This window comes from Sphaeramia orbicularis, chromosome 11 (assembly GCF_902148855.1).
Source record: "Sphaeramia orbicularis chromosome 11, fSphaOr1.1, whole genome shotgun sequence".
NCBI lineage: Eukaryota > Metazoa > Chordata > Actinopteri > Kurtiformes > Apogonidae > Sphaeramia > Sphaeramia orbicularis.
Genome location: NC_043967.1, coordinates 49,076,163 through 49,095,704, shown reverse-complemented (window position 1 = coordinate 49,095,704; position 19,542 = coordinate 49,076,163). Strand labels below are relative to the sequence as shown.

The 19,542-nt window shown below is 38.7% G+C and overlaps 1 protein-coding gene across 1 annotated transcript in view; it reads left to right on the top strand.

Moving 5' to 3' along the window:
* Positions 1 to 7,400: 7,400 nt before the first annotated feature.
* Positions 7,401 to 19,542, top strand: part of erf (Ets2 repressor factor) — a 64,923-nt gene continuing 52,781 nt past the window's right edge. The window contains exon 1 of the mRNA XM_030147903.1: positions 7,401 to 7,532. Within this exon, the coding sequence (XP_030003763.1) occupies positions 7,511 to 7,532 (22 nt within the window). The 5' untranslated portion in view covers positions 7,401 to 7,510. The remainder of the gene's footprint in view (positions 7,533 to 19,542) is intronic.

Here is a 19,542-nt window from a genome sequence, read left to right as displayed (position 1 = left end):
ATTAATTATTTCTCCTGAGCAGTTTTTCAACATCATATGATTTTGGTTTATATATCACTTGTTATCATAGCTTAAATGCTGTTTTTGGTTAAATTTGTAAAGCATTTCATTGGGTTTTGCTAGATTTGCGTCTCATTTACACACAGGAAAACCCTGAAGGCTTTAAAAGTCACATTTATGACATGTTGAGTTTTCATTCATTTAGTTTTTAATACAACAGGTCTGTTCATAAACCTTTAACCCTGTTCTGCACAGCGTAAAATTTGGTTTAACTCTACTTATTCCTTTACAAATGCTGCATGTTAACACTTTAATGCAGTTAAAGCTCAGTTTAAAAACAGTAGATGGCTTTTTTTTAAAAGCAACTGGTCAAATAATTACAGTTTGGGTCAGTATTACCATCATCACTATAACAAAGACAACGTTCACATTACAGAAACATCTTAATCTGTTCTTTTTTGATCATTTTTCCCTGGTTATGTGAACAGCTCATATCACACTGAGTCTGATCTTTTCATTTCCACACGTCGTCCTAATCAGATATAGATCTGATCTTGAGTAACACAACCTCAGTCTAAACAGTAACTTTCTTGATTTTTACCTCTGCCAGGAGGTATTGTGATCACTTTGCTTTGTGTGTGTGTTTGTTTGTTTGTTTGTTTGTTTGTTTGTTTGTTTGCAACTTTACAGAAAAAATATTCCAACCATCTTTACCAAATTGTACCCACAGATAGGCCTAGGCCCTGGAACCAACCCATTAAATTTTGGGCCAAGTAGGCCAAAGTTCAAGGTCACAGCAAGGTCACAAAATCTACAATTTTCCTATCTCTCATCATTGAGCAATTTTCGAAAATTCATACAAAATTCAAAACGACTCTGAGTAGCCTCCAATTTGATCCACCTGTAGCTTATAACAATATCTTGTATCTGGCACAAAATTGTCCACATCCACTGTGGAATGTGGACTCTGTGGACATTTACATTTAACATTGAAAATCCCATTTAGCACACATTTTTCATTATTACTCAACAAATATTGATTGGAATTGAATATAATTTGACATACACATGACTGGTACCAAGCTGCAACTTTTCCTGCTGTATGGAACAACCTGCAAACTGTTTCATTTAAAAAGAAATAGTTGATCCACACATGCACACCGTTCGGGGTGCTTGGCGGAGGTTTGCGTTCTCTGAACACTTGTTTTGTCCAGTTGTGTTCATTTTCTCAATTGTTTCATTCATTTTCTTGACCATTTTAATGAGTTTTAAACATATCTGTGTCATTTGTAATCCTTTTTATTGGTTTTCTTGAAAATTTGATCACACTTTTGTTCATTTTCCTGCCTGTGTATTTATTTATTTATTTAGTACCTTTATTTAACCAGGAACTCCTCATTGAGATTAAAAATCTCTTTTCTTTGAGTGTCCTGGCCAAGACAGGCAACAGAACATTAAATAGTTACAAACAGACACAAACTTTCATACATAAAAACAACAAGTTTTCAATACATCAAAAAACACACAAGATCAAGTCAAACCTTCCAAAGTCAACTTCACTATAAGTGTTCACGAGATGAAAATAAAGTGCGTCAGACAAAACAGCAGCAGCCAGATGTTTCCGTCTCTAAGTCATACAGCATCCTCTTGAAAGTGTTCAGTGAAACCAGATCTTTAAGTTTCAGGTCTTTTTGTAGTTCGTTCCAGGTGAATCTGAAGGCCTTTTTCTCCTGTTCGGCTCTAATTTTAAGAACAGACAAAAAGAAAAGAGCCTGAGAATGAAGATTATAAGTGTCTGTGGTTCTCCAACTGATGTAGGTCAGAAGGTAGGATGGGAGCAGACCTAGAATGGACTAATAAATTTAAATACGCTGCTGACTAAGTCTGCAAGCCGACAAAGAAGACCATCCAACACGAGCATAAAGCAAACAATGATGAGTGAGAGATTTAAAAGAGATGCAGACTTGGAATCTAGTTTGTTATGATATACTGTATGTCTGACTGAAGCAGTGTTTTAGTTTTTTGGTTGTGTACAAGTAGGGATGGGGCGACACGGTGGTGCAGTGGTTAGCACTCGTGCCTCACAGCAAGAAGGTCCTGGGTTCGATTCCAACGACAGGGGGTGGGACCTTTCTGTGTGGAGTCTGCATGTTCTCCCCGTGTCTGCGTGGGTTCTCTCCGGATACTCCGGCTTCCTCCCACCATCCAAACACATGCACTAATAGGTTAATTGGTTAATCTAAAATTGCCCATAGGTGTGAATGTGAGAGTGATTGTTTGTGTCTATATGTTCAGCCCTGCGATGAACTGGCGACTTGTCCAGGGTGTACCCCGCCTTCGCCCCTATGTAGCTGGGATAGGCTCCAAGCGACCCCCGTGACCCTAGTGAGGATAAAGCGGGTTCAGAAAATGAATGAATGAATGAACAAGTAGGGATGTAACGATTACCGGTATAACGATAAACCGCGGTAAAATTCCTGACGGTTAGTATTACCGTTTAAATTCTAATTATCATGATAACCATGTTTGATTACCACATTTTGAAAGAGAGAGAGAAAGACTATCTATCTATCTATCTATCTATCTATCTATCTATCTATCTATCTATCTATCTATCTATCTATCTATCTATCTATCTATCTACCTGTCTACCTACCTACCTACGTATGAAAAAGAAACTAAAACAACTCAAACTTGATATGGAAAACGGTCAAACAATGGCCATAAGGTGCCATCTTTAATCCACTTGTGTATGTTTGATGTTTAAATGTTAATATTTGAATGTTTCTGCCAACAGAAAGTACATTGTGCCGATTATTTTATTTGGTTTTTTTTTCAAAATACAACTTGGTTAAATTATTTCAGTGTGTGTATTAGAACTTTTTGAACATTTTGAGCACATTTCAACAATACCGTGATAATAATGGTAACCGTGATAATTTTGGTCACTATAACCGTGATATGAAATTTTCATATCGTTACATCCCTATGTACAAGTAATAGCCTCAACTACCTGAGCCTCTTTATATTATACTATTTGTGTATCATGTGTATATTTTCACTGTTATCCATAGTTAACTAACATTAGACTTCTATCTAAACCAGTTCTGTTCTTCTTCCAGGCTGAAACAACATAACTGACTAATTTTAAAAGTAGGATTCCCAACACTGTGTGGTATGTATATAAATAAATAGTCTAGAAATGCAAGTGTATTATAAGTATGTGTCTATGAATGGATCAGGATGTCTCTATTGGAGCTACATTTTTTCAACAGTTATTGTCAAAAAGCAGCATCTGAACTCATAAGGACGCAGTGTGACTTTTCTGTCAGTTCCCAAATGAATTTTTTCCCTCTACTTAACCTTTCCTAAGGGATTTATCACCATATCATATAATATTATCCTCTGAATTTTCCTATATTTAATTTAAATGTTCACGAAAACTCAAAGTAAATTCAAAGGTTAAAATATCAAAACAGAAAAAAAATGAAGAAAAAGTGACATAAAAGTACAATCTCTCATTAACTGAACAAAAACCCAGTGTCTCCATCCATTGTCATTGATCCAACTCCATGGGTTTTACTGGTGAATTAATGTTGTAGAAGATGACAGTGTTTCCACGGTAACTACAGAGCCTCTGAACGTCCAAATGGGTCATATCTGATGACCATGAGAAGATGACAAACTGTATTTTACACCAATTATTTACATGTATCAATAGGATTAGTGGATCAACAGTTTAGATGTGTGGATGCTTTTGGTCGACAGTGGATTTTTGGATCTTTAAGGATTAATTACAAGAGATTCTACTTTACTTGGCTAAAAGTTGCAAAAACCAAAATGTAAAGCCTTTTATCTACATACAATAGCCTCCAGCCATAAAACAGAATAAAGGTGACGAACTCCGTTCTTAACCACTGTAAAAACATGGCAATGTTTCTGTCCCGTTCATTATTTTAGAGCACATTCAGCAATTTACTGCTGAAATGTCATATTTATTTCCTTTCTAATATCAATATTGATACCAGTATTGATGTGTTGCATGACTGCGATACTTAAATAATCAGGTTACAACTCAAAATTGTACTTTGGTATCACTAAATTACTCTGAATCAATCAATTAATACTGAATCAAATCGATATTGAATCGAATCGAATCATGATTAATCGATTCAGAACCTTATGAATCGAAATCGAATCGATTATGGAAATTGGCCATGATACCCAGCCCTAGTCATGAACCAAAAAAGGTTGGAACCACTGGTTTATGTAGACCACAGGGAAATGTTTGAAAATGCATAATTCCATTTAAAAAAGCAAAATATCACTCCTTTAACAAAAGCTAAATATAGAGAAAAACTACATTTTGGAACAGCCACAAAAGCAGCTCTGGGTGTTTATGGGTTAACCCTCTGGTATCCCATCCAGTAAGGCCCTCACTAAGCACCAAGTGTGCCTTTTTGCCACACTTGCGGAATAATGTCAAAAATTTTTTCATACAGTTTGTTTTTAATTCTTTTACACTTTTTCTATTTCATCAACTTGAGCCATAAATAAAAATACCAAATACTCAATAATTGTCACATTTTTTTAACCCTTTAAATGCCGTGTTTGTAATGTAAACAAACCATGTTTTTGGATGCAAAAAACACAAAAAATTAATATTTTTTCAATGTACTACATAAAAATTGGATCACATATTATTTGATTTTTGCAGCCTGGCATATGTCAATGATTAACTCCAACACTGGTTAATTTGCATTATTATTTTTGGCATGAGGTCAAATGTTCAAAAATACTAGTATCTGTCACCAAGTGTGCCAAAATGGCACACCTATAAATCAAACTATTAAATATTATATATTGATTTATTTTTCTGCTCTAATTTGATTTTATTTTTGTAAATCAAGGTCAGCCCTAATCATCATACATATCAAATAATCATTCATTTTAGATTTTTTTTTAACCTTTTAAATGATCTCTTTTCATCATGATGTCACTACATTTTTTTGATGCAAAAAACACAAAATATGTTTTTGTTTTTCAAAATACTACATAAAAATTGGATTACATATCATTTGATTTTTGCAGCCTGGCATATGTCAATGATTAACAGCAACATTAACACGTTAATAAATTAATTCAGACCCTCACCTCTCAAATGAAGCCCAGATATCAGTAAAAGCAGGATTTATGCCTTAATGGCTTTGGGATAAAAAACAATGGTTATATTTATAATGGAAGAAATAGTGCATTTTAGGCACACTTGGGAGACAGATGTCTTGTAATTTTCTTTTGTTTACAATGTGCAAATTTTACCCAAGCACTACGAGAACAGAGGCATCCCTGCCTATCTTCAAGAAGCTCCTGAAGACCCAGCTCTTCCGAGAGCACCTCCTGTCCTAGCACTGTCAGACATTCCATTTTAAATATTTTAATAAAGTTTTTCCCAGGATTATCTCTGGACCTGCTGCGGTGGTCCTGCCTCTCTCCTGCCTTCATCATGATCACTCACTTATCCTCAACTGCCTCCATGTGTCTCCCCCTTCTCCCCCTCTCCCCCTCTCCCCCAGTCTCTATCTCTATCGCTCTCTCTTTTTCTCTTTCTTTACCCTCTCTCTTTAACCCCAACTGGTCAAGGCAGACGGCCATCCTCCAGGAGTCTGGGTCTGCTCCAGGTTTCTTCCTGTTAAAGGGAAGTTTTTCCTTCCACTGTCACCAGTCACAAGTGTTTGCTCCTGGAGGATTCTGTTGGGTTTCTGTAAATTGGCTTAGAGTCTGGTTTTGACCAACTCTATATATAAAGTGTCATGAGATAACTTTTTTGTTGTGATCTGGCGCTATATATATATATATATATATATGTTTATGTTATCTTCTGTTATTCACAACTTTCCGACATGATTTTCATGCAAATTTTATCTTCTGTACTGCCGAACTTCAGACTGTCAGTATTCTCTGAAATATTGTGGACCAAATCTGTGGAACAATCTAAGACCTGAACTTCAATCAACATCTACTTTATCATTGTTTAAAAAGCATCTGAAAAGGACTTTAATTCATGAAAAAATGTATGGCTGTATATCACTTGATTTGTAGTTGATGATTTGTAATGTGGATTACATTTTTATTGTTTTTACTTCAGTTTATTATTTCAATTATATTGTATTTTTAAATTCTTTTTTGTGTATTGTTCGTTTCGGGGGGAGGTATTCATATAAGCCTTCTTTTTTGGCTTCTAATCTCTCCTGCACAATTTTGTTACTTGTCTGAATGTTGTTGTTTTTTTCCATTGCTGTTTTTATTTTGCGCAAATAAATAAATAAATAAATAAGAAATAAGACATAAAATTTGATTGATTGAGTGATGTGATTGGTTTTCCCCTGTAAGTCGCTTTGGAAAAAAGCGTCTGCCAAATGCATAAACATAAACACACATTTAAGTTGGTGGCTAGAATTTTAAAGATCACGCACAAATGAACAACTTTTGAATTCTAACCTTATTTAAATTGTGAAAAATATTAGTTTTTTAACACAAAGTGCAAAGTGTGCCTAAAAAGCACACCCGGATACCAGAGGGTTAAGAAAAGCTAAAAACAGAGACAAAACTGCCACAAAAGCAGCTCTGGGTGTTTATGGGTTAATCTGATCAAAACACAGGAATGTTGCATGTATATGTTAAAACACTTTTTTTTTTTCTGTGTGTTAGTTTTATCCAAATCTCCTTCTCGCAGGGAAAATGTAATCTTCCAAAAACATAGACGATCTCTGGCAACAAGTGGGCGTTCAGTTCCTCTCTCTCTCCCTCCCTCCCTCCGTGGGTCAGCGTGGGCGGCCCCGTGTGGCAGGAGGAGAGCGAAACACGACACCCCGGCAGAGGAAGGGGGGGTTGAGAGAACACGAAGTGAGTGAGTGGAAAAAGAAAAAGTCTGAGCCGGAGAAGGAGAGGGTCAGAGAGAAAGAGGAGCGGAGTTGGCTTCGGTACTTTTGTTCGGTTTCAGACGCCGCTGCTGCTGCTGCTCGGACCGCCGGGGAGGAGGAGGAGGATGAGGATGAAGAGGACGAAGAGGAGGACGGATCGACCATGCGACATCGACATGAACATTTAGACTCGTTGCATTCCGTTGCTCCAGCTCCGATCCAAACTCCGACCTGCGCCATTCAGACCCGGGCGAGTGGATTTTCCCCGCAGGCAACTTTTAGCATCAGAAGCCCCGAACTTACAAACAAACACTCCGGCGACAAAACTTTTCCCGACGTGTGCATCTGAAAAACTGAACCCCTATGCGAAGTTAGCGGAGGATTTTTCTTTTTTCTTTTACTTTGAAACCCGTGCGATCAGGGGGGCAGGTTCTTTTTAATACTTGTGAGAACAACACCAGAGGAAGGAGTGGGGTGTCACGGCTAACTTCGCTAGCTAACTTGGCTAACTAGCTAGCTAACTAAAGTGTAAAGTTACCAGTCGACGGGGGAAAAGTGACTGAAGCGACCGGCCCAAGAAGACAACAAAGATGAAAACCCCGGCAGACACGGGTAAGTTCACACCCGTATTTTCTGATAACTATGCAAACTTTTTTCCCCCCCACCAGACGCTACTGTTGTTCTTCAAATGAAAACAACAGCGCACAACTAAGCTAGCTTCGGCGGCTAGCTGTTAGCATGCTAACCAACTCCGCTGTGCTCCAGGGAAAGTGTGACAAAATTATGGCGCTAGAGTGGATCCATCCGACTCTGTTATTGTTTTAGTCCAGCAGGACACAGAGTTCAGCCCACCGACACGATCTGGTTTAACCACAGCGCAACAGAAGCAACAGCCAGGGCTACTTTTTTAACTTTATCTCTACTATTTTTAACTTAAAACGGATGTCCGAGGCTGCTATCGGTTTACAGTGAGGGCAGAAGGGGAGCCTCGTTTCCCGGATCAGTGGTTGGAAAGAGTCAGGGTCACGGACATACAGAACCGAACCGGACCCAGATAAGGCTGCTTTCAGGGTTTAACTGATGCGCCATTACAGGACCATTCTTCCCCAATGAAACAAAAAAAGAGAGGTTTAATTTCGCACATTATTAACACCACATGTAGTCAGAAGTAAGTGGCATTTACTGTATTTAACAGTTTCCTTTTCATGCTACTTTGTCTTTCTACTTCACATGGAAATACTACTGCATACATTTGACACCTACAGCTAGTGTTATTAGTACTTTTTACATTAAAACCTATAATATACTCAGTTTTTGTGTTTAGGAAGAAGTAATCTTTTTTCAAATTCTATGAAAAGTTGCTATACGCAAGTGTACAACAGCATCATAATGTACTTAAAGTATTAAAAGTAAAAGTACTGTACGACTTATTTCTGTGTAATCTATGCCTGGTGGATTATTATTAATGATTTTGCATCTGATAAAAGTGGACTTCACTTTACTGTATATACTGATGTTTATGATGAAAATAGAATCACGGTGTATTTGTTTGTAGTTAGAAATATAAGTAACTTTTGTGGAATAAGAAAATATTTAAGTGAAGTACATGTATCTAAGTACTTTAACAAGTGGATGTTCTTATATGATAGGCAGTATCATAATAATAACAATCTGCACAGTAGTATTCAGAGTAATTCAGGGCTTGAACTTGGAATTCACTATTTCTATTTTCACTTCAGTAAGTGATTGTATAATTGTCCAGTGTGTAAACAATAGACTGGAATAAGAAACGTGAAATCTGCTAAAGTTTCCAAAAATAATCCTGTTTGTAGATGAAAAGAAAGTGAGACAGAAGATTATACAACCACTGCTGTTTGTAGTCGTGACTGATCAAGGATGTAGGTTTGGGTGAATCCAGCGTCTCACTAAACCCAGATTTTTGGCTTAAACAAGGGTTTTGCTCGTAGTTTTTTGGTCCAGTGTGAGGTCACGTCAGTTGGTCACGCTGTCACTGCCCACATTTAGAGGTGTAAAGTGGCTCCATGGATTGATGATGGGTTTTGGTTTGAGGATGTGACCTGGCTTTGGGCTGAGGGTTCATATTTCCTGTAAAGCACTTTTGACATGTTTGATGTTTGCCATATGCATGAATATCATCCAAACTGATATTCCTACCTTTGTGTTTGACAGACACATCAGATTATTTCAGGAATTCGAATTAACTTGAGCTTCTTCAGCCCAGCTGTTTCAGATTCCACTCATTTTCTGGGCCGTTTTTGTTGTCCTTGAAATGATTATGATTTTCCACCCATAACTCATGATTTGTCCTCCATTGTGCTTTGAGGTGCTCTTAAACTCAGTTTAGTCAGAAGTGATGTGTGGTAATCTTGGCCAGGCAAAGATCCAGTGCCCACAATGCAATGGGCTATTTAAGAGGGGAATGCCGCACCACAACACAACATCATAATTAGGAATATGACCTTTTAGATTCCTCTGCTGCTTCAGATAAGTTCATTAGGGCACAACAACTAACTTTTATTTACAATGGGGTATTTTTGTGATTTTTATTTATTTTCCAGTAAGCTCATGTGAAAGAAAATATATGATGCCAGGGAAAAATAAAATGCCAGAATGGTTTTGATTGACCGTCATATTGTTGGTTTTGGTTTTGTGTCAAAGATGCATCCCCAAAATACCCATGAAATAGCCTCTCAAGTTAGTCATTTAACTTGTCTTGAACCAAAAAAACCATGCATCCATAAATGTATACGAAGCACTACCCTGCACATAGTTCAATTGTAGGAAAGTGTTGCAGAGTTATTTATATGTGAATCATTTTTCGTCTAAAGCATCACACATCCAGGCGTATCACTGTGTCTTACTTCCAACATCTGAACATTGTCCTCTTTGTTAATAACTTTCATTATTCACAGGGTCAAATTAACAAGGTTTTATGCTTTTAAAAACAGACAAGATAAGCAACACATGCCTCACAGTGCCAATTATAAATATATTTTCTCCTCTTCTAACACTTGCACAGCCTAAAGGAATCGACGCAGTGTGACAGTGTTCCTGTTTGACATTTAAAAGAAAGCCAAGTTAGCTCCAAAGTTTTCAGTATTTAAAATTTTTTTTTACTATTTTTCAAGGGTTATAATGAGTTTAACTTTCCCAGCTTCTGGGATTTTCAAGCAAAGTTGTGTTTTTATATTGGTGAAGACAAGCTGTGTGGCTATTATAGTGACATCCATGAACATTTACAAAGAAGTCTTCTATTGCAATCATGACAGTATTACAAATTGGATATGGGTCATGTCAACACCATACTCTGAATGCAGCATTATTCCCAATAGAGCGCAATTCAATTAAGACGTCAGATATGCTTACATTATTCAGGTTTTAGGAACTTTTTTTTTTGGAAATTACAGCACATTCATTGTCTCAGTTTGGGTTTTTAATGCAGTTTGTTATAGAGCCTCCTGTCTGTTTACCATCGTCTCATCTCCAAAGTTGGAGTAGAGATTCATGATCGAAAAGTGAACTCATATTTCTGGGCAGGAGGTGTAATATAACTACTTTTTTGATATTGCAGTAATGACCTTTTCAAGAAGAGTGTTGAAGGAGAAAGAGTGGAAGGGTGTGCATAGTCAGAGAAGTCCACTATTTGTGGGGAAAAAAAAAAATCTTTTATGCAAAAATCCAATTTTATTTCAATAGGCACATTCACAGCTTGACATGAACAGAAAGAACAGTGGGACACGAAGATAAACACTTCAGAATATGTGCATGGAGCCTAGTCAGTATGATTTATGCAGGAAGACCCATTTGTTCCCAGATTGTGTCCACATTCTATCATGCACAGCTACACAGTCCTTTTGTCTGCATTTCCTGTGGTGTTAAAGCCTGTTGACTATTTAAAATATATATGGGTCAAGCTCCACTTTCTTCCTATCAGGAAGTCAGCAGTCTGGCCCCACCAGCTCCAATTTTCCACTTGTGTTACTCCTTATATCAACAACGCGCCACATGTGAGACGTCACAGCTGTAGACGGCCAACGAGCCAGCGCACTTTGGTATAGAGTGTGTGTGTGTTGAATAATCATGTGTGTGTGTGTTAGTGTGTGTGTGTGTGTGTGTGTGTGTGCTGTGAAAGGAGCCATACATGAAAAGTTAGCTGGTGTTAAGTCTGGTTAGCAGAGGGCTGCTGTTTATGACTCCGGGTGTGTTTATGCATTTGCAAGTGTTTGTGTGTGAGCCCATATGTCTGTCACTGTGCGGCTCTACCTGACATTGATGTGGTAACAACAAAGTGAGTGTTTGACTTTTACCAGCGAGACCAAATTGCCCTTGAGGAAGACCATTTGGTTGTGGGCATTTGACTCAGCCTGTTATAATTACAGGAAGATCAACCAGACGTCTTTATGCAGATTCAAGTAGCTCTAATAACTCTGGTTAGACCAAAGCTAATGGACCCACAACCCGTTCTATTTTAAAAATGCTGTCGTTAGTTTCCTTTTGGAAGAACTCCGTTGTTACACTCTCACCGCTATATTGAGTTGTGCTGTTGGCAACGGCAGCAAAGACAGCACAATTATACTATGCGCCGAGGCCAAGTTGTTTGTCTCGGGGAAAGTTTGAGAAGAGGCGCTGGCAGCTGATGTACAGCATGTGGTTGTGCACTGAGTGTGTTTTAGGACACTCTGCCTCTCTTTGATTTAGTGGAGAGGCTGTAATGTCATGTGCTGCCAGGCGGCTGCAGTTCTTCTGTTTATGTCAATAAACATCAATGGAGAACGGATTAAAGGCTGTTATCGACTGCATCATGTTTTGGGGTCACTGCGCCGGGGGGTATCCAAAATATCCTAAAGGTGTTCTCCAGATCTGTTTTAGGTGTGAAGATCTAAATGTAGTGACTGTTTCACTGGATTGGAACAAATAAAAAATAAAAAATAAAAAAAAAACAACATAAAGGATAAGTTGCATTTGTGTAACTAATTAATTAAAATTAATACATCTGGTTTAGTTCACTTTCTTTCAGCTCAGATTTTGATTTGTTCAGTCATATCTAGAAGTTATTGTATGCATAAAAATTCGACTGTCAAAGATCTAGCTAAATATCGCTTTGGAGCCCCCAGAAGGATTACTTGAATTTCTACATAAATAAAAACTTTTAAGATGCTCAAGGATTTTTGCATGGTCCACTGAAATGAACAGGCGTCATCACATAAATCTTTTCAAGAAAATCCATTATATGAACTCGTAGAAGTTCTGAATTCTTGGTGTCGGCATGAAATGACTCTGTTTTCTGTGTTCGCGTTTAAGCATGTCTCCATCTCCTTAAAGAGCGTATAACTTTAATCCTGGGTGTAATTTTCGGCTATACCACTCAGCCTCAGTCAGGTCAAGCCATAAATAAGAGAATATAGCCAGGGTTCAGGTCTCAGTTTCACCTGACTAGCAGCTACTAAATCACAAAGGAAACCATTTAAGGGGAAATGCCATACCAAGAAAACTCTTAAATGGCAGCCTGTGGTTGACAGCCTGTACCTTTTCCCTGGTTTTCCTCCCATTATATGGTGGTAGTGAGTGATCAGGTCAGCGCAAAGGTTGACCCGATCACATTCCTGATTACTACTGAGCCGAGCATGCACCGGCGTATCCTGGAAAATCTGTCCAGAGCGTGACGTCAGCATTTCTCTGGTGTGTTGTCAGGTAGCTGTCCGGGTCAGTGTTGTCATGATCATCTCTCAGGGCTGCGGCAGGCCTCTTTTCCTGGAAGTGTGTATGTACAGTGGCTTTAGTGACCCATACAAAGCTTAGAGAATAGACAACAGGCTGCACGAGTCGGGACATGCTGGCCAAACAAACACCAGGGCCTCATGCACAGGAAAAGCCTCGCCGTCAATCCAGGAGTTAAGTGTCCATATGTGTGTGTGCGCTGCCTGTCGCACTGTTGAAACCTACAGAATCTGCTCTTGAAAATGGTACAATTATATCAACGTCAAGAGTCCAAAAAGTCAATGAAATCTAGGACAATTTATGGAATAAAATGGATGTTTGTGGTCTTTGGTTGTGCTTCTGTTCAGATTTTTGGTATTGTATGGTATAGGTGTAGTCCGATGAAACTGATTATTGCAAACCTTGGATAATTTCATAAATATATGGCTTTTTTGTGGTTGAGTAAAACTTAAGGTTAACCCCATCACCGTCATACGATGATGCTAGAAGGTTCTGTGTTTGATTCCCAGCCAGACCACGGCCTCTCTGTATTGAGTTTGCCTGATCTCTTAACATCAACCGTGTTTCCCCCGTCATTAAAAACAGGTGTATATAATTAATTCTCCTGTCTTGTGTCTAATGAAGACCTGGAGTTGGGCCTAAAGCACCTTCAATGGCAGCTCACTGCTCATAATGTGCTAAGTGCTAATGCTAATACGACATGCTGTGTGTATTGGGATGGTTTTACGGCAGAGGCTGGAATTTCCCCTCGTGGATAATAAAACGAGTTAACCTTTAACCTTTTAACGTTAATCAAGTCATCAGGTCCCCTGAACATCATTATCTGTTTGAGAATCTCTTTCATGTAAGAGAAATTGGTGCTGTAAGTACGTTATCGCTTACCAAATCAATATTGAATCGAGACTTTGTGAATCGATTGAGGCTTTGATGCTCAGCCGTATTAATTACACCTGGAAACCCTTATAGCCAAAAAAGAGGGCTTGCTTTAGAGTAGAGAAAAGAAACTTGAATAACTTTTTGTCACTGAACCAATAACGTGCAATTTTTGATTTCACACCTTTCTATATCTGTGATTTATATGTATCTTGGAGCCCCTACAGCATTAATTCCTCGGCAACACATGCTATAGTTGTAGTTTCATAATGGCTTAGGTATTAAAAGCTCAGTCCGTCCTCTTTTGCCATGATGACATTAATTGATGTCGCTCTAGAGTCAGGTGTTTGATGGAGGGTGATTATGTTCTTTTTGTATGCACTTACAACCAGCCGCCATCTCATCTCCTCCTGCGATTATTGAACTCCTACATTTCCCATGATGACTTTTAGCAACGCCCGTAAGCTATGAACAAAAACTCAGCTGTGGGCTATACATCCAGGCACAAACGCAATAACGATGGAGTGTTTTTCCGGCGGTGAATAAATGAGCCTTGGACCCATCGTTCTAATTGGAACACAACGTGGAGGCTGCTGTTAGCCGAGTAATTATATATGATTAATTTCTCTCTGCGTGATTTTTTTTGTACGAGTTGAGCTTAGAAGCCGGTGTTGAGTCCTCTATGATTGAGAGATCACGACCATAACCTGGCATGTACACTGATGTTTTGGACTTGTTTTTTCAGTGGGGATCTGTGATGATTGTTGTTGTGGGAAACATGTGCAATTAAGTGTCATTGCTTACTTCCTAAACCTTATTCAGAGGAATTCACAGGCCTTTCAAAGATGCAAAATAATAATAAAGAAATGCATAATAAAACAGTTCTAACACTTCATAAATCATACCCCAAACAGATGGAAATTGAGTTGCTTTTTAGCAGATCTTCCACCTCCTTCTGTCTTCTCTCTGGGAAGTTATAGCTAATCTAAGGTGAATTGGTTGTGAGAATTTTCCAGAAGTGTTCCACAGGAAAAACGCATCCATGTGATTGTGTGATGAGGAATTCAGTTTTGGAGCTCTCAGAGAGCACAAATACAGGCTTAAGCTCAGGCAAAGTGCAGGTCACTTCTTTATCTGCACACTGTCATTTGTTAAGTACCACTTTTCAGAAAACATTTAAAGAATTTCCCCCTCATTTTAAATGTTTTTGTCGGACGGTCCGTCGTTGCGTATCTGTGAGTATTTATGACTGAGCGAGTCGGTGTCGGCTCCGTCACAGTTGACCCTCCATCGGGGCAGATGAGAGAACACAACAGGTCAAGTGGAACTGAAGACTCACTCCGCTGAGCAGATAAGGAAGGGTTCTGCAGCAGAACAGATGTCTCCAAGACACCTGACAGGATACCGGGTTTCCGGCTTCACTTCTGTCTTTCACTTTCAGATCTATTAGATCTGAACCCACCCTGTTATGCAATTTCATCATTGTTACATTTGCATCTAGACTCATACATGGCTTTCGTATTAAGAGATATACAGTGTATTACTTTGGGGTTTTTTGTGATATCTAAAATAAGACTTCTGAGCTTTGTACTGGGATTATTACCTTCACTCATTCATTCATTCATTCATTCATTCATCCATCCTCTGAAACTGCTTTTATCCTCACTAGGGTCTCAGGGGGCACTGGAGCCTATCCCAGCTACTGGGATTATTATAATTAACAAAAAACTAAGACTGAAATGAGCATTGCAATAGTTTCAGTAACTTACAAATGAAAACCAAACAAAAAAGTGGATTGCATGACAAAAATGAAGTAAGATTGCAGGAAAATTTTGCTTTGTTTTCCTTCAATACAAATGTTTCACAGTGTAGAGGCATAAAATGGGTTTTCCAAACTTGGGACATTTGAAATAAGTTATATTTCTTCAGTGTTTTGCTTAATATGTCCTATACACTAGTATTAACCTTATGCTTTGCCCGGATAGTTTTCCATTGTCTTTTTTTTTTTTCTTCCTTTTTGCAGTGAAAGTTCAATTACTTAGACTTATTACATTAACTGCGGGCATGGCAGCATGCTTTGTCCTCAACTGGAGGAGAATGTAATGGTATGAATGAAGAACTGAAACATAAACACAATTCAGGGTTTGTTGATAAGAAACAGGACAGTAGCTTCAGACTGATCAGAGTTAAAGTGATCACAACAGTTTTCATGTTGAGTGTTCACTTCACATTTTCTGAAAAATAGGGCAGAAGAGTTTTAGCTTTTTATCTTCGCAAATTTCACAATTAAGTTCGAAATCTACTGTGACAGTGCTGAAGTGGAAGTACAATTACAATCACTCTGAACTTGAAGAGACAAGGTGGGTGTAACAGCATTAGGAAAATGCAGCCCTAATTGTTTTGAAGGTGGTCTCACTGGTATTTTGGAGTCTGTCATTTCCTGAGAAACTCTATCAAAAGTTCTGAAGGAACTTCCTGCTCTAGGGTGTGCATAGTAATGTTGTGTCCAATGAAACGCTCTTAAACTTTTATGTCCCCCAGTGGGCAACCTAGGAGTTGGCAGTTATGTGCCGTCACCGAGTCGTTATGGGTCGCTGGTCCACAGGGCGAGCTGACCATTTGGAGACGAGACTGCTGTTAGGACAGGGGTGGTCGTCCCAGATCTCTGTTTTTACAGGAAACATAAATATGCAGGAACAACCATCCGTTTCATAGGGACGTCAGAAAAGCAGGGTTTGGTAAATCATATTTGTTGGTGTTCTTTCGTCCTACCTTTTTTCACCTTCTGTAAATCAAACCTTTCATCCTAATACCTGTAAACAAAGACTGAAAGGGGTCATTTATCTAAACCCACTTTTATTAGTCTTTGGTACATTTATTTGTGTATTTGGACCCTAATAGTTCGTAAAGTTTGAATGTGAACCCTCCAGGTGCTGCAAAGCTATCTTTATATTCATTCCGGCGAAAATCAAATGGATTTCTACAACCAGTTTCAATTCTTTCTTTATTTGTTATGTTTTAAAACTAGTTACATCACAACATTTGCACATATAAGGTCAAGACTTCCAACAAACATTTCTCCGAGTATGTCATAATTGTTTGTCAGCAGCAGCGCTTGTAGTCGGTACTGAAAATATGTCCAAACTTCGAGACGGTTACCTAAAATGTTCAGTTTTTGGTTGTATTAACAAACACAAGTGGCTGAACAGGACAGAAAGCACAGTCAACAACCTGGAGGGGGCGGGGAGTCAAGTGGCTCACTTGCATTTCAAGGGCCAGCGCTCAAAACGGCCTTTCTGGTGTCATTACTCAGAAATATTGTTGAAGATGGACCTGTGGAGTTGAGTTAATGAAGAATTCAGACCCAAGCAGAGCATTTACAGTTTATGTAGACCACAGGGAAATGTTTTAAAATGCATAATTCCATTTTTTTTTATTTTTTTTTTTAAGTAAAAAAAAATAAAAAAAAATTGAGAGATTTTTTACTAAACCAAGGCTTTTTATGCATTGGTAACACTAAAAAAAAACTGAAGGTCTCAATAGAAATAAAGCATAGCGATCAAAACATTTGACAGTCTCATGGTTTGCCCTTGGAGCTTTTTTTTTTTTTTTGGGCAGGGTTTTATATCAGGCTGAGATTTAGTGAGACACAGAGGTGAGATTGTCTTTTGTCTGTGGCTGTTTTGACTGGAGTCATCCCGACTTAAAAAGGTGTGGAGAGTTTGTGCCGTGTGTTATGGCTATCAGCAGTGATTCGTGGAGAGTCGGAGCGCGAAGGGGAGGGCGATCTGGTCGGGTTTTGCTTCATTTACTGACAGAAGGATTGGGTTTGGTCTCTACCAAGTTGGTGAGTCTGGCTTTCATACCGTGATGAAAGGATAAGGGGACAGACTAGGTGTGTCCTGTATTTCTCTGTGTAATACTGCCCACATTACCAATGCCAGCACTAAAACGGTTACAACCAAGCTGCTGTTCGAGCAAAAATCTCCCCTCAGAGCCATATGTTTTTGAGGTCGTCTGTTTCAGCGGAGAGGTCCGAGGCTGCCAGGTTATTTTCTGGTAATAAGAGAGGCTTAGGTGGCAATGTTTTTACATTAAAATCATTACAACGCTCAAAATCAACTGTGGCATTCATTGGCAACGCTTTGCAATACCAGTGGAAAGTCTAAATGTGGCTAATTTAGAGACCAGTTGTAAAACGAAGTAAAGTCTTTTTTTTTTTTTTTTCGTCTCAAAAAGGGACCACCAAGAGTCACAGAGGGAAACCATTCCAACAGGTTGCAGAGGGAGAAAAAGAGCACGGTTTGGTTTTGCGGTCGGTTCAACTGGGCTGATCTTACCCAGACTTTTCCTGCCCATAAACCTGTTGGCATTTCACCTGCATTTTTGCCCCACAGGGCTAGACTGAAAATATAAAATATTCAGCTTTCAGAACTGTCATGAAGATTGTATAGCCTTACCTGAGTGAGTGTATCGCCCATATTTTACTTTAAGCACCCTGTTATGCTATTATTTCTAAACAGCCCGTTTGTGTTGTATACGTTGCAATATTAACTTCCCTTAAAAGGTAGGAAAGTCAATCTAAAGCTGACTGAAACTTTGTGGAATGGCTGGTTATTATCTGCTTTATAATGATGCATTCAGCAGGTAGATGATTATCCTCTCCTCAGGCTCCTTTAATTTATTTGTTAGATGAATGAGCCTCTACCATCAGATGCACTTGACTTTAATATTTTATTTTTCAGAAAATATCTGTTCATTACTTGGTTATGAGTTCAAGTTTGTTCCATACAACTGGCTCACCATCCAGTGTACCTAGTTATTCTGCAAGAATCAATTTAAAACTAAACCAGAGAAAGCAAGTGACGATTGTTCTGAATTCGTTGCCATTTGTTGTCTGTGACCTTAAAGGATCTGTAGAAGAAAAAGACATGGAATCCAGAACATTACACGTTCCGTCTGCAGCCCTATCACAGCTTGTCCCAGTGTGCGTGGTGTGTTCGTGACTCCGGCTGCTTAAAACTTAAAAAACATTCAACTTGTGTTTGCTTTTGGCCAAACGCCTGCAGGCTTGTTTCACACCCTAAAGCTCGGATACATATATGCATCCTCTCTCAATATATGCATAACACTTTTTTTCTCACCACACCTTCAGCTCCAGTTTTCCGTCTGTAATGTACATTTTTCATAATGTTCTGCAGACAAATCACCCCTAGAGAAATAAAAAAAGGAGATGAACCTCTAACACATGAGGATAGTCGTCATTTTCTAACCACAGAGACTTTAGTGTTCGTCTTGTCCCAAACTTTGTGTTGTCTTTGATAGAAAAGCTATGCAAGGGATTCCGCTTGTTAACAGATTTTTAATTTGTGAGGAGAAAAAAAAAACACCATGAGATTTGTTATCTGATACCCTGAGATAAAACACAGGAGTCAGTATCAAGGGAGAAAATGTTGGAGAAGTGAACTTGATAACCGCCGAGCAGCTGCAGATGCCGCGTTGCATGGAAAAATAAGTTTGGACTTGCCTGGTTACTTTAAAGGTAGGTCATAAATTACATTAGTGATAAGAACGGCACCATTTGATCAGGCCGCAACGGTCAATCAGCCATAAAGTTTTTCGGTTCCTCCGCACACACAAAAAGAATCAGCAAATGCTCTCCATCCAATTTACAGGCAAATCCTTTTAAACAATTGGTCTTCCATATGTGAACATCCAATGAGTGACATGATGGATGAGCAAATTGAAACAAATGATCTAAATGAGGAGGAATGCTGGATGATTAACAGTTGAATACCACTCGTGCATTACATGCTGAATTTGTTAAGTTAAAAGAGCTGCCCCCCTTTCATTCGATGCAGATTTGTGACCCATTTGGCGTCCCCGTTGGCTCTCTGAAATCCCCAGGCCGAAGGCAGTGATGGATGAGTCAGGTTTCTTGTCTTATTGAAATGCGAAAGTCTATTAGTCCTTCAGACACTCACTCACTCATCTTGCCCACTCACCGCAG